The sequence below is a fragment of the Amblyomma americanum genome, chromosome 11 (assembly GCF_052857255.1).
Source record: "Amblyomma americanum isolate KBUSLIRL-KWMA chromosome 11, ASM5285725v1, whole genome shotgun sequence".
In the NCBI taxonomy this organism is placed as follows: domain Eukaryota; kingdom Metazoa; phylum Arthropoda; class Arachnida; order Ixodida; family Ixodidae; genus Amblyomma; species Amblyomma americanum.
This window is the reverse complement of record NC_135507.1, coordinates 86,267,809-86,281,729: the sequence shown is the minus strand read 5'-3', so window position 1 is coordinate 86,281,729 and position 13,921 is coordinate 86,267,809. Positions and strand designations below refer to the sequence as shown.

At 48.6% G+C, this 13,921-nt stretch overlaps 1 protein-coding gene across 1 annotated transcript; it reads left to right on the top strand.

The window, feature by feature from the left end:
• Window positions 1–1,814: 1,814 nt before the first annotated feature.
• LOC144109773 (serine/threonine-protein kinase PLK1-like) lies at window positions 1,815–13,651 on the top strand. The gene is made up of 6 exons (XM_077642571.1): window positions 1,815–1,931; window positions 6,941–7,048; window positions 7,975–8,091; window positions 9,359–9,672; window positions 10,904–11,117; window positions 13,553–13,651. The coding sequence occupies exons 1-6, from the start codon at window positions 1,815–1,817 to the stop codon at window positions 13,649–13,651; spliced, it is 969 nt and encodes a 322-aa protein (XP_077498697.1).
• The last annotated feature ends 270 nt before the right edge of the window (window positions 13,652–13,921 follow it).

Here is a 13,921-nt window from a genome sequence, read left to right as displayed (position 1 = left end):
TTGGAAGAAAAGGCTGCTGCAGTAAAGGGTACTTGCAAAGGGGCATTGTGCCCTTCCCAACAACCGCACAGCAGCACGCTATATCATAAGCGAGTGGCATCTGATCAGTGATCAGTCCCTCTTTCTTCCACCCCCTCATCCCCGTGGCACGCGAAAGTTGAAGGACCTGCAGGCTCCCTATACAAAAGTAGGTCACTGGGCTACGGCAGTGGGGGGGGGGGGGGGGGGGATGGTGTGATATCCACGAAAACCCCAGAAATGGCAACACTAAAATTTAGCGGGCGAGGGCAAGGGGCACGTCAGAGGATGTCCCTATCATTAAGCAAGGCTGTACATGTAGTCTTCCAATGGCGGACCGCAAAGCGAGAAATGTCAAGTAGGCTTGTCCCATTTTGATTCAGCGGCGTCTCGCGAAGCTTGCGCGCTCGGTCTGGCAACCAGCCCACTCTTCCCAATGTTGCGGTTGTATGGCTAGTAGAGTTGCTGGAATAATTTCAGCTGCTGTAAGTATCTCTCTCATTGTGACCGATTTACGTGACACGGCAGTTAATCCGATTAAGTCACCATTTGCTCCCCATTCTACTGCCACTTCCTGGGATTTAACACTAGCCGAACTAATGTGACCGGTCAGCAGGAAGAGGGTGAGAAGAAGTCAAGGGAGAAACTCAGTAGGCACCATCGGCTGGAGGGCCTTCCTTGAAAGTGTATTTTCCGATTATATAATTGTGGTATGCGAATTCAGTTCGTTCATTCTTAGGGCTAGGAGTGCCGAGACACCGGGTCTGTGGGGCTTTGACAAAAGCCCGTCTTGCTTATCTTTCCTGCTTCCCAACTTTGCCAATCACTTCAAATAAGTTTAGCAACTTTCGTTAGACCAGTGCGTCGTCTGCTTTTTTCGTCCGCCGGGTCTGGTTGCCAACATCGGACGGCAGAACAGTTTCTAGTGACGTCTGAACACGTGATGCGGGCGCCGCCGACCAACCGTCCGTGGTGGAAATGGGCCAGCTGACGCATTGCAACATTCTTTTTCGGACGGCCGGTCTGCTCATGCCTGCCTCTCCACTTGTTCCAAAATTTTCAAAAGTAATTTCATGCGCAGTAAGAAAAAGGACGAAACACACTATACGTAAGAACGCACTTTTGAAACTGTGAGCCAACTTGCCGAAACGAAATTAATAATAAATAAATTTTGTTATCTCCAAACTCCGACTCCCGCCTGGAAAACGATTAACTAATACTTGCACATGCAATTTTCAGTTTTAACTCTGCAACAGGAAAGCGTGATTCATGGACTAGGACTCCGAATCCTCCAAGTTAGCAGGAGGAAACCTAACCTTGGCGGAGATAGTACAGGCTCTTTATGGTACCAATTCTAGCTTATCACGAACCCCATGACGTGTCAGCCTTCACAGCTGCACCGCGTTGTAGATAATCACGTGTGATGAGATCACCAAATAGGGCTCGATTCCCAGGAAAACCCAGCAGCCTGGATGACCCGAGGCATCCAGAAAGCTTAATCCCCAAACAAGATAAGGGAAGAGATTTCTAGGGCGTCTGCAATAGACTACAATAGGGCGTCTACAATAGGAGGGCCACGCCCACCTAGGTGCGGCCACTGCATGCATCTCCGCGACCAGTGGCGCCAACCAGTAGTGTGCCTTCTCATGCACGTGGTGCTATGAACCTACCTTTCCAAAACCGTCCCGCACCGGTCAGGAACGGCAGTGTTGAGCTCAGTCGCTGGTGCTTGTGCGGTAGTGTGCATTGCAGCTGTGGAAAGCGTGGAATCGAGATAGCGTTTTATCTTCTTGATGATGGCCCCTGGCGGAGAGATTTTGACTACCACTGCGACGACCGGCGACGAATTTCCCGACGTCGTCATCGACACGAATTCCCAGACGGAATACACCCGCGGCAAGTTCCTCGGCAAGGTATGTCGCCTTGTGAAAACGGGCACGGTACTTTCTACAGCGCAGAACGTGCAGGTACCCTTTTAGCATAGCGTGATTATAACAGCAACCCGTGAAAGAAACCAGAATATTAATGGCTGCTGTCGCTTCGTGCGCTGGGTAAAACGCAAATAAGGCTTGAGGGCTCAAACGCTGTGCGAGTAGGTTAATGTACAGCTTTTGGCAAACGTAACCATGCCACGGAAGTTATAAGTGCGCAGCAAGAATGGCGCCCCATAAGCTCTATATATAGGGTGTTCTATGATTTCAGACAATTTTTTAAAATAGGCTTTTTCATTTAGAAGACCGCTTTTTCGGCATAGCATTGCGAGTGCCGGAGTATGCCAGAATACAGCTGAAATGTGCGAATTAGCAGGCTGGTTAACCAATACCTAATAGTTTACATTTTAGCTATCGCTGTACGGTTCTATAATTATTGAGAGACGTGTAGCCCACCGTTAGCAATATCCATAGTAGTTTTTGGAATTTCGAAAACGCGGTTACCGTCTGCTCTCCGGCCGAACAAATTTTGAATACATCGTGCCTAAACAAAACCATTTCCGAAAAACTTGCCGGCAAAGAAACCCCTCGAGTTCACGTAACTCATCGAAAAAGCCGAAATTTGCTGAGCACGGCGATAAAGGCATTTTCAAAATTATAAAAAACTGATAAGAATATTACTTACGGTAGGGTACACGCCTCTCGTAGTTAAAGTCTTACGATAATAGGTAAAAAGTTAGCCATTATAATAAGTTAACCAGCCTGCTTGCACCTCACAGCTGTACTAGGATGCAGTAAACCATTAAAAAACGTTTTGCTAAAAATGCCTCAAAACGGTCTTCTAACTCAAAATGCATACTTTTAAAAATTTTGTGAAGTTGTAAGTCGAACAACTTGGACGTGTAAGGTGACGGACACCCTCAAGGCGGGGTCACATGTCCGACGAGCACCGAATGCATCTAACCGCTTAGATATATCCACCGCGTCCGGCGTGCCCGCTCCGGCTGGAAGCGGCAGCCAATGCCACCGTGGAGAGTCCCAACGCCATGATGACGTAGGGGTGCACTTCTGGGCACCGGCCGGCCTACAAGCGTGCAATGCCGGCCGCCGGCACCTGAAAAATGCGCTAGTACTGTTCGTTCACGGTCATAACACGGCCCTGGGAGAGAGGATTGTCAAAAATATGTTACTTTTGACAATCATTGTTTAATGCCGAGGCTGGTGGAAGGGATGAAAGCGAACAAGCAAATTTCTTCCTATAGCCGCTTTGCTGTTGCGGCTCGCCTGGCGTATACTGCTACCTCCTCTGCTGAAGGCGGCGCGGAAATTGAGCATATCGTTATTTAATTATTACAACGGCTTCACAATAAAGCGGTGATGATAGTAATGACTTTATAACACAGCGCTGGCCATTTCCGAAACACCTTCAGCGGCGGCATCGATGCGAAACTCGCTAGGCTTAGCGACGACCAGGCAGCAGACAAGTTTGTCTCCCGCGAGAGGGGTCATTGCCGAAAGCTCGGCTCTTGTGCAGGGCATGCTGCCGTTGCTAGAACATAGCTGTCAGTCATTGTGAGTTCTTTCTTTCCTTTCGCCATGACTGCGATTGAAGCAATTTTGGTGCCACAACAGCTTTGCAGCGGCCGCTGCCCGCCGTTGCGGTGCGGCTCGTCTAGCATTCTCTAGGTCCGCAACTCATACGGGCCATATTTTAATTGTATTATGAGATAATGCTGCGAAGAGCTAAACCGATGTCACGAGTAAGCCGTTTATTGTAGCACAGGCGACTCCCGAAGCGCCGTCCGGTGCGGCTTCGACGCGAATTTGGCTATAGGCCTAGCGACGACCAGGGCAAGCCGGCCACAGCGCCGTTTGTTGCCCGACGACTCCGCGGGCGGCACCTTTGCCGAAACATCGCTACTTGCGCAGGCATGATTTGTCGCTGCTCGAATATAGCAGTCTTTCTGATAGCAGTGCTGTTTTGTCTTTCCTGGGCGGACGTAAAGCGTATATATACACCGAGGCACCGCTGTGCGATGGCAAGCTGACACCGGCTGCGGGCGGAGCTTGAGAGAAGCGGTCTGCCGGCGCTCGCCGTTCCGTGTGTCCCTGCTTGAAGTGGGGCGGAAGTTCGGAAGCAGAGACCGGAGCGGCGCGCCGGACATGTGTCCCCTGCTATAGGCTGACCTTTCGAGACGTTGAAGACATTAGTGGTACAGTATTGTCTCCACTATAGAGCTGAGAATGAAATCCCATTGCTTAATTACTTTAGGCACAGACGGCTCTTCAAGTGGTTAGAATACGGTTGCTTTTCCGTTAGGAGTCCTGACTACGGGTGGCTGTCATCAAGAAATTCTTTACTGCGACTTTTCAATCAAACAATCATAAAGCAGCTTGACAATGCATCTTAATGCAAAGGAGCGTTTTGTGCTAAGATACCGGCTCGTCTCAACCGTGCCGTGAGGGAGAGCGTGTAAAAGGGCACCGGAATAATTTCGACCACATGGGGGCCGCATCGGTTTGGGGGTAAGTTCGCCTTATTCTGAATCACCTTATTCTTAAACGCAAGGGGTTACGGATTCTCCACAAAGAATGTGAACGGCTCCTTCAGGAGAATGCCGCAAGTCGTTCTGCCCAAGTGGCCAACCCATATATATAATCCTGCCTGGGGTATATATGTTGCACAAAAGAAAGTGAAGTGGCGGTGTGTTTGCCGCTGTAGGGACTCCTGTGAGGGAAATACGCTGCTTCTTCCTCGAGTTGTACTCGAGGTTAGTGTCTCTATATAGCATATAGAGGAACACTACAGAACTCAGGAGCGGAGAGCCGCCTCTTAAGATCTGTTCTGTGGGCACGCAAAGGCGCCTGTACTCTCTACTCGGCCTTCCCCCTCCTCTTTTAATAATAATAATAATAATAATTGTTTTTTTGGGGAAAGGAAATGGCGCAGTATCTGTCTCATATATCGTTGGACACCTGAACCGCGCCGTAAGGGAAGGGTAAAGGAGGGAGTGAAAGAAGAAAGGAAGAGAGAGGTGCCGTAGTGGAGGGCTCCGGAATAATTTCGACCACCTGGGGATCTTTAACGTGCACTGACATCGCACAGCACACGGGCGCCTTAGCGTTTTGCCTCCATAAAAACGCAGCCGCCGCGGTCGGGTTCGAACCCGGCCGCGGCGGCTGCGTTTTTATGGAGGCAAAACGCTAAGGCGCCCGTGTGCTGTGCGATGTCAGTGCACGTTAAAGATCCCCAGGTGGTCGAGATTGGATATCCCAAACGAGGAAGAGTGCTCTGACATCTCGGTGGACACCTCAACTGCGCAGTAAGGGAAGGCAGGAGTGAAGGAAGGAAAAGATAAAGAGGTGCCAATGAAGAGTGCTCCAGAAATATTCACACCTAATTAAAGAATTACTCAACGTGGGGATCTTTAACAGGCACCGATGTCGCTCAGCACACGTTCGTTGATTGTTTTTCGCCTCGATTGAAACGCGGCTGCCGCAGCCGGATTCGAACCCGCGAACTTACCAGAAGGGCGCTATAACCATGCACTCAGCCAGCGCGGCTGGTTCTTCCTTTGGGAGGCGGACGGAGGGTAGCTCGTCATGTGGACCGGACTACCGCGACTGTTCAAAACCGGGGGAACTCGGTTACAGATATGGCGATTTTGTGAAGAGTTATCATTTGAAAGTCATATTACTCACTTTATTAGTTAATGCGATTCTCCTGTTTTCAATACACTGTACCTGAAACCTATACCTATATTTATACCTATACCTATCCCTAAACCTATACCTATTTCCTGTTTTTTGAAACACTATACAGCCACCGTATAGTGTTTCAGTGGATCCCCGGACACTGCGGACTCGATGAAAATGAGACCGCCGACGCTGAAGCAAGGAGCGCCTTCAGCAGTGGCCTGCGTACAGCTGTACCGTTCTCTATAGTTGACACAACTTGTCTCCTTTCGGAATTGATGAGGAGGGCGACGGCTAGGTACTGGACCCTGCCAGACACCCGCCACATCCGCCTTAAACGGGTAGATCCGACGATGACCTTTTCAGTACCACGCGGAATACCTCGCCCTATTGCATGCGTTATCCGTAGACTACGTTTAAACGTGGCATTCACGGGCAAATACTTGCACCTAATAGGACAGCGGACTCCCCGGAATGTACCACATGTGGCGTGCTAGAGACTATAGAACATGTTTTAGTGGCGTGTCGGCGTATGCACGTGAAAGACTCATACTCGCATCTGCTCTGAAGCCTATGGACACATCGCTCCTCTCTGAGCATTTGATCCTCGGCGCTTGGCCAGATTGTTTTAGAACTGTAAAGGCAACGCGAGCGCTCTCACGCTTTTTGAGCGACGTGGACCTTGTCTCGCGTTTGTGATGTCTGAAAGTGTGCTTTTTTTTTTAAGTAGTTTTTCATCGGCCTTCTCCCATCATCATCGTCCCCCATCGTGACCTTTTTTTATCTCCTCTTCCCGTCCCCCAGAGCAGAGTAGCAGGCCAGATATTTATTTTCCAGACCAACCTCTAAGCCTTTACTATCAAAAACCCTCTGTCTCTCTCTCTCTCTCTCTCTCTCTCTCTCCTGTTTTCTGATGTGTACTATACAGGCATTACTGTGCCAATAAAAGGCATCTTAACGCCTCAGAAAGGCTATTTTGAGCATCTAACTGGAGAATTCCGCTGAAAAACTTCACCTTTGCACTTTTCCCGGGAATTTGTAAGAGCTGCCTCCAAATTATTCCTGTCTGCTATGCTTTGTGAACTGAATCATACGTTTGAAACATACCTCGTTAAGCTTGTATTAGTCCCAGCTGTTTTGAATTTTGTGCTGTGGTCTATTCTAGCACTTAGGCATCAAGCCAATTTCGCATTCGAGTGAAGGAATCCACTGCCTGAGTGTTTCAGTTACACAGTGCGACCGCATTCGCCCGTCATTTGGATGTCCATGGAACAAGGCTGGCATTTCTCTTTCAGGGCGGATGTGCGCAGTGCTACCAGTTTGCGGACAAAAAAGCGAACGTGGTGTACGCAGGCAAAATCGTCTCCAAGAGCCATCTTAAATCGGAGATGCATCGGCAATATGTGAGTTTCTACATCACTCTGTCTCTTCTCTATTTGATGAAATTTTCTTAATTGGGCACTCAGGACAAAAAATTGCTTTTGTGGATTTTAGAGTGAGAGCTCTGCTCCTGGGAGTACAAGTTCCGATTTCTATGTTCATCAGGCAATGACTTTCACTGTCTCACAAGGTCAAACCACACTTAACTCCGCCGTGGTATGACCCAAACAATAGTCGTATGACCACGGGATCATAAGAGCATGGCCATTGGGAACCTCACCTTGATCCTGACTCTTGATTTGACACCACGTTGAACCCCAGCCACTTTTTCTGGCGACGCCGGCGCAGCGAGGCGGGCAGACCTACCGAATCATATGAAAACGAAAGTACTGAAGGTTGAGCTACAGCATAGGATTCGCGCGCAAGTTCAAACTGAGTAGAGCCCTCTATCGAATGCAAAAGAAAGATTGTGTGATCGCGGACCGGCTGTTTTCTCCCCCTCGTCCACCTAGAATGTTCGCCCTACCCACGCATACATTAAAATAACAAGACGTCAAAGCCCGCCGGTTCAAACACAAACATTTCGTGGATTTGGGCCCTGCAGCCGTATTCTATTATGCTACACAATCCACTTTAGATATCGAACCCGCTTAGTCCTCTTGCATGTAGGTCACTGTTCTTTAGTCATGCTCTGCGGCTTTCAAGCGTCAGAGGGAAGCAAAACAAACCATTGGCTATTTATTATACGGTGAGATCCGGTCCCATATATGATATATGTCGAGATTCAACTCTAGTGACCGATAACCCTTGCCATCATTATGGCTTTTGTCATTTCAGCGTACATCTTTATTAACCATAAGTACCAGCTTCTTAGTCCACCACTTTACTTCCTTTTCTTCACGCTTAGTTCAACCTTTTCCGAGGTTACTCATTAATTTGTTGTCCACAGCTCGAAGACGAAATCAACATCCACCGAACCCTGTGCCACAAGAACGTCGTTCGCTTCCACAGCAAATTTGAGGACGCCCAGAACGTGTACATCATCTTGGAGCTATGCACAAGAGAGGTGTGTTAACATTCCTCCTTCCGGTGGTATATATTTCCACTTAATTTCTTTGCGTACATTAGAAAATGTGGCTGCCATCAAGGTTCGTTTTCATTTCGTTGGATGGTGCTTAAAGGGACACAGAAAGGGGTGTTTGAGCTTGTCTTTAAAATGTTTGCATTCTGTAGAGTGCAGGCCCCCGACCCTTCATGCCACGTTCGAGACCTCGAAAGCGAGGGGGAAATTTACAGTATTTTTTTTAAGTTTCCCGTTTTCGCACTTCCCGGCGACGGGCGGTGCGGAGCTTTTGCGCGAATACCTGGCAGACGACGTCACGCCTTGCATATGTCTGCCGCCGGGGGTAATCATTGGTTCACAGCGCCAAATTCTTTCAGCTGTCACGCGCTATCGCGGCCGCGGCTACTCCGCGCGCGCCGCAACCAGCGGAGGTAGGGGAGGGGCCGAGTGAGTGGGGCCGGCGAGGAGGGCCGCCGTTTTGGCGCGCACGAGGAGAGGGAAAGGCGCGAAGACGCAGAAGTTAAAATATTGTCTCCATATAACTCGGCTTCAACAAAATGTATTAAATAATTCTTGCTGGGGGATAATTATGAGCCGTCGTCTTTTAACATCCCATCAGATCAAACCTTTATTGAGACCCCCTTTCTGGGTCCCTTTAACTTCTAAAAACAACACAGCTTGTAAGGGACGCTGTAGTGAAATAAGTTCGGAATAATTTAGGCCACCTTTGAATCTGTAACGGTCACTGGCTTCGCACAGTACACGGGCCTCCTGCATTTTACCTCCACCTAAATGCTAGCGCCGGGCACACTTTTGCGTAAGAGACGTTTTGTCTCTTACGCAACTGACGGCACTACACTTATCTAATTTTCAAGACCTGATGAGAGGTTATTTAAGGTTGTCTACGTTGCAAACTGCTTCTATGAAATTAGGTTATGCGAATATGTATTTGGTTATTTATTTGTTTCAGCAATTTTTGCGAGAACGGCCGCATTGTGTTCTTGAATCATTATTTAGGGCGCCGCCAAGAAATGAAAACTGTCTTTGATGTTTCCAAAACTGTCATTTATGGTTTTGGTGTGGGCACTGTGCTTTGTACAACGGAAAGCAATTACCTCAATCAAGCTTTCTCCAGAGTGCCGTGATTTGAACAAATGTGCTGCATGTGCGTAGCTAAATCCTGAGGGACGCCATTTTCTTTAACATGTTCTTAAGCGCGCCTAGCCTTCAAGGGTCTTCCCCAGGCTTCATTCGCGTATTTATTCCGCAGTCTCTTGAGGACCTGCACAAGTGCCGGGAGACGCTGACGGAGCCAGAGGTTCGGCACTTCCTGCGCCAGCTGCTCCTCGCCTGCGAGTACCTGGTGCAGGAGCAGGTCATCCACCGAGACCTGAAGCTCAGAAACCTGCTCCTCACCAAAGGCTCGAAACTCAAGATGGCCGACTTCGGACTCGCCACCCGCGTCCACTACCCGGGGCAACCCATGACGCCCATCTGCGGCACCACCAACTACATGGCCCCCGAGATGCTGACCTTGAAGGGCTACAGCTATGAAGCGGACACCTGGGCCGTCGGGTGCAACATGTGAGTCTCACCTGATGACTGCGCAGAACTGTTTGCAACTGGCTACACGTTAATGATTGCAACGACAGTTCGCAATACGTATCGTATAGGTATATTCGCCCGTAAAAGTATTAAAGGAAGAGTCTACTTTTTGAAATTTGGATATAAAAACTTGCAAAACCTTGCCTGCCTTGCCTTGTGGTCACAATAACAACGGAAGAAATCATGGCCGTAGCATTTATTTGTATTTTGAGCTGGTGAAGCAAGTCGGGGTGATGGGTTGTAATCAAACTTCGTAGTTCTGCTCACAGTCGTGTTACGTCGACTCAAATAGATGTGAATTTTACGAATGAACTACGCGCTATGTACAAGTGGTTAATTTAGTTAAAGCAAACTGCACGCCCCATAAGTTTTCGTATTTCAACTAGTCACTGTACCCCGCAGGGATGAATTGTGCTTGCCCATTCCACTATGTTGTCAGGCGCGCTTTTATAGGGACAAAGCACTTTGGGATATTTGTGATAGATATCATGAACTTTATTCTTTACTGTTTTTTAACCTTCATAGTGCTTTAATTTTCGGTTCCGAGAAAACCTAAGAATCAGTAAATTGGGCGCTCATTATAATTTTTCTATAAAACAGCGCAGACTTGACGAGACAAAGAATTAAATAGGACGGCAAATGTGCTTCTTCCATCTTCCCTGTCTCATCCAGTTCAGGCTCTTTCTCACAACGATCTAATTACGCCACTAGCCCAAACTATTCTTTGAAACCCTCATTGCCACCGACCTGGCTGGCAGTCGTCTGCAAAGTCCTTCCGCTGACACGCCTCTTATGTTGGAATTCGCCGACGCCAGCCACCAGACGGGAAGTGGAGTTAATTCACTTGCCAAGAAAGTACGGTTGAAAACCTGTTGGCGTGATTCTTAGGTGCGCAACCCGGTAAACGTATCTTCCAGGAAGGAAGCAATGATTGCTGCAGAGAAAATATTATCGACAAAGATTGCTGTAATATTCCTCTTCATCTTAAAATAATCAGATCATGCTCTTCACGTTCAAAACCGGACTCTTCCGTGCGTCATGAGCCTCGTTTGCCCGCACTTACGTTACCATTTCGTGGTGATTGGCCGGTAGGGGTGTCGTAGCATTGCTGTACCCGCACTCCTTCAAGCTGTGCAGGGCTGAGATGTCGGCCACCAGATAGTGTGCGGCTTACCGCGGTCACTGACAGGCCGCGAACTGCTTCCCGCAGGTACAAGCTGCTAGTGGGGCATGCCCCCTTCAAATCAACGACGAAGGCAGAGACTTTGGCCAGAATCAAGAAGAACGAATTCGAGATTCCCCCGACTGTGTCCCCAGACGCGAGCGCCCTCATCCGGTGGATTCTACAACCGAAGCCCGTTATGCGGCCGAGCATCGGAGCCATCGTGCACCACGAGTTCATAACAAGAGGTAGGCTTCAACTTGTAAGTCTGCAGCTGTGTTACTGCGTGCTGTACTGCTTCAATCATGGTGCTTTTTTGAACGCAATAGCGTTATATCTGACGTTGGGAGAAAAAGCTGTGCTCGTCGCCGCATCTAATTTGATACTGTTCGGCAGAGGTCGTGACGTCAATCCATAGTCAACCAATGAGAGTGAGGCATGAATTCGGACGCGGAGAACAGTGGGTTTGGAGGGGTGTGAACTGCGCAGCACTCAGAGCGTGTGGACAGTTTCCGCTGCTCTGTGGTTGGCGCGTCGAGTCACGTGACAGAGTGCAATCACATGGCTGTGGAGGCAGAGGAGCAGCAAAGCAGAACTTCCTAAGAAGAAAAAGGCTCCGAGATAAATGCGTGCGTACAGTAATGGTTCTTGTACAATTGTGAAGGAAGGCTAATTCTGGGGCAAGAAACATGCTCTACGTACCATAGTCCAGGCAGTGCTGACGTCAGCGCCGATTCCTCCTGTAGCGGGCGGCGGAAATCGAACTGGAGCGTCGTAGTGTTGTCATGGCAACGGAATGCAGCTGAAAGAGCTTTATCCCCGAGAATGACTCGAACCTGCGACGGCGATAAGAAAGCAGCTTCGTTCCCCGATGACTCCGACAATTCAGCCACCGACATTAACTTGTCATGCTGCGTGGATGTCCTCGATTTGTTCTGTTTGTTTGTTTGTTTGTTTTTACATCACGTCTTCTTCAGCCACCAGGTGCGCTGTTGTAGTTGAAACCGAAAGCAAATGAACTGTCCTACACTTGATGAAGAGGCCTTTAGCTTTGTCATGTCCTTCTTCTCAGTGGTCGGTTAGGAGCTCAAAATCTTTTTAACGCGACAGAGTTGAGGGTGCCGTTCGGAGGAAAACCCAGCCTACTAGTTGGTGTCGGCTGAATCTCATCACCCTCCTGGTGCAACAATCCGTGAAGTCAGTGGCAGATGAAAGAGGATATTCCAGTCCCTACAGCTCCATGGTCAGGGATAGTCGCCTCTGCATTGTGGCGTGCGCCGTTTCCTGCATTGTCTCGCATACAGGGTGATGAGAATCGAATTACTGAACTGGTTGCAAGGGGATCCTCTGACGCTGAAAAGCCGCTTTTTTGTTGACTTGTATTCGACTGTCGGAGGTCCATAGGGATGGGTCAAGGGCCAAAGGGGATAGTCGGTCAAGGTGGAGAATCGGCCGACCCCATCGCCTGGAATGGGGCTCCTTTGAGGGTCATCTGCCACTTCTGTCTTAAGTTGTATGCGGCTATAGCGCATCTGATGAATCAGCGCCAATGAGTCGCTTTTTTGTGGGCACAGGTTTAATAAGTAAACCGCATTCTTCCCCGGCTTTCTTTTTTCTGTGTACGTGTGGTGGCTTGCGCGTGCTTATGCCTCGGGCACCTGACACTACGTCAAAGCGTAACTTTAAGCACCGATCATTCTTTACTCTTGTGTAAGCGAATTCGCAAGGACATGAAATTTTTTTGCTGACTGCACTAGTTCGTGTCAAAACGAAGCATGGTGTCTTCCTACGCGCCATTGTCAGAGCTACAAATTTCTTTTCGTGCGTAAGCATTAATCCTACGGGTACCAACCACAGGCAAAATTATCCGTTCCTTGTTTCCTTGTCTGTCCCCAGCTGGCCTAGGGCGAGCGCTCCGTCTCTCGGCACTGCCTGCTTTTCTTCCTCTTCCACGCAGCACGAATTGTGCTTTCGCACTGCTTCGAATGTATTAAATATTCTCGTAGCTTTTCCTGCAGTGCATATTAGCAGTGCATATTAGCGGCACACAGAACAAATAATGTCCACAACGAAGGCAGAACGTATGCCTGTAACCGTCGACATCGAAAAAGCGAAATGCATTCTGTGTGGCAACATCAAAAAACGGCTTTTGCACGGGTTAACGTTAATTACATAACTAAGCCTCAGTGCAGCCCGCCTGCTTATATTGAATGTTACTATTTGTAACACGCGCAGCTCCGTAACTGGTATCTTGCAATGCGGCCCTTGCAGTGTGTTCAACATCGATTCCTATACAGGCGGATTTTAAACCGTTTAGAATGAGGCCAGCAAAGCTGCATATCAGAAACATTTGTGTGAATTCTACTACGACTCGTTATACATCGATGTGGCCTTTCAGGCATGTGTACAACTTATCTGCGCTTGGCCCTGTGGAACAGAACTCTCATTGTTGAGAATCCTCAGCTATTGGTTCGCGTGGAAGACTGTTCTACAAGCGCACACATTGCCAAGCTTCCTTGATTTTTTTTCTACTCGTACCTATTGTTTACGTCGTTCTCTTCTTTGAGTACGAGCAGCAACTTGCGGATCGCGACAGGTCCTCGACATCTTTTTTCCAGAAGTGGTAATCATCCAGACTAGTTTACGGCATTGATATATCCCCACAGCCCCTGAATGCTTTTCGCCCTCTCCTTCCAGGGCTGCTTCCTCCACACCTCCCTGCCTCAGATGGAGGCACTCGGCACCGCCCAGGACTCGACGGACAGGAGACACGCGTCGGAGAAAAACGAAGGTTAAGCTGAATCGGACTGCGTCTTCCATTGAAAAGGCCCACACGGGAACTGCTGCACGTAATTAGTGCTTGAGCAGTTCCAGATATTTTTCTTTTTCTGCTTTTGTTATTGTAACAGGTGTTTTATTTGCACAACCCAAGATTTAGGGAGCTTTTGTTTTCATTCAATCTTTAAGGCATTTTTTTCTTGTTGACATGCACTGTTAATTGTTTGTATTTGGAGCACATGTACAGATCATTTTTTGGAAAATGCCTGTGCCGTTACTGCCAAGGCT